The sequence below is a fragment of the Plectropomus leopardus genome, unplaced genomic scaffold, assembly GCF_008729295.1.
Source record: "Plectropomus leopardus isolate mb unplaced genomic scaffold, YSFRI_Pleo_2.0 unplaced_scaffold24706, whole genome shotgun sequence".
In the NCBI taxonomy this organism is placed as follows: domain Eukaryota; kingdom Metazoa; phylum Chordata; class Actinopteri; order Perciformes; family Serranidae; genus Plectropomus; species Plectropomus leopardus.
In genome coordinates this window covers 1-1,254 of record NW_024626831.1, presented here as the reverse complement: position 1 = coordinate 1,254, position 1,254 = coordinate 1, and the positions used below count along the sequence as shown (strand labels likewise).

The window sequence follows — 1,254 nt, the reverse complement described above, 5'->3', positions numbered from 1 at the left end:
GAGTACTCTGTGTGTATGTGTGTGTGAGTACTCTGTGTGTATGTGTGAGTACAGTGTGTGTGTGTGTACCCATGCTGGATGCTCTGGGTGACGTCGACCCCGAGGCGGTGTGGGCGGGGCAGAGTGGTGATGTACTGCAGGTTGGAGGGGCTGAACACTCTGACGGCTCCGTCAGCACAACCACAGAAGATAAAGTCCTCGCTGACCACCACACAGCTCGCCGACGACGTCTGTCAACGACAGTTAGGTAATTAACATTAATTATTAATTATTTGAATTGTACAGGTGTATTTTGAACCGTACAGGCGTACTCTAAATGTCACAGGTGTGTGTTGGTTACTCACCTTGAGGTTGACCCAGGCCTCCAGCTGCCGGCTGCTGTTGAACAGACACAGCAGACCGGAGCTGGTGATGCAGTAGGTGCTGGCTGCCATGAGGCCACGCCCACACGCCACCCCACTGAACACGCTGTTCTTGTGGTCGCCTAGCAACCCTGACCGTCCAATCAGCGGCACCGTGCTGTTGACCTGGTTACGGGGAGAGGACGGTTAGATTCAGACTGCGGTGAACTGCGCTGTGATTGGCTGATGGGAGGTCGGGCCGTACCCGTCGCTCTTTGGAGGCGTCCAGGTACCAGAACTTGACGTGTCTGTTTCCTGCGGTGACGAAGTAGCTGTTGTCCTGAGAGAAGGAGACGGCGGACACTCTGCTGGACACTTTATTGGAGGCAATGATGGACCCTTTCTGCTCAGAGACACAGAGACAGCAGACACTAAGGTCGCATTCACACCTGAGCTGTTCAGTCCGCTTTAAACAGACCAGAGTTCGTTTCCTCGGATAGGCCGGTTCGTTTGGGTGTGAAAGATCAAGCGAACTCTGGACCGCCTCAAAACGGGGGTCTCGGTCCGCTTCCAAGTGAACTGACTTTATGATAGGAGAAATGTGATTTTAGCAGGACTTCCACAGCTGTATCAATAATAAATCCATCTGCTGATCATGAAATATTTACGCGATCTCACAGCTGATCCTGACAGCGGCCGGAAGTTTTTTAGGCTAGCTTTTAACATCATTATCAGTTATTACAACAGTCAGATGTTTCTGCTAAGGGAGGTTTTTCAAAAGTGAAGCTCATTAAAACACCAGGACAGGAAAGTCATCAGAGTCACTGCAGAGCTCAGATGTGTCATTTGTCTTCATAATAATAATCACAAAGTGATGTTCTGTGATTTGCCTATACCCACAAAACTGATGATC

At 50.2% G+C, this 1,254-nt stretch overlaps 1 protein-coding gene across 1 annotated transcript; it reads right to left on the bottom strand.

Moving 5' to 3' along the window:
• Nucleotides 1-69: 69 nt before the first annotated feature.
• On the bottom strand, nucleotides 70-747 carry LOC121966468 (mitogen-activated protein kinase-binding protein 1-like; the record flags this gene model as incomplete). The annotated part of the gene is made up of 3 exons (XM_042516560.1): nucleotides 70-230; nucleotides 345-527; nucleotides 607-747. Coding segments are annotated over 3 exons (485 nt in total), but the record flags the coding sequence as incomplete, so codon positions are not given.
• Between the last annotated feature and the right edge of the window lie 507 nt (nucleotides 748-1,254).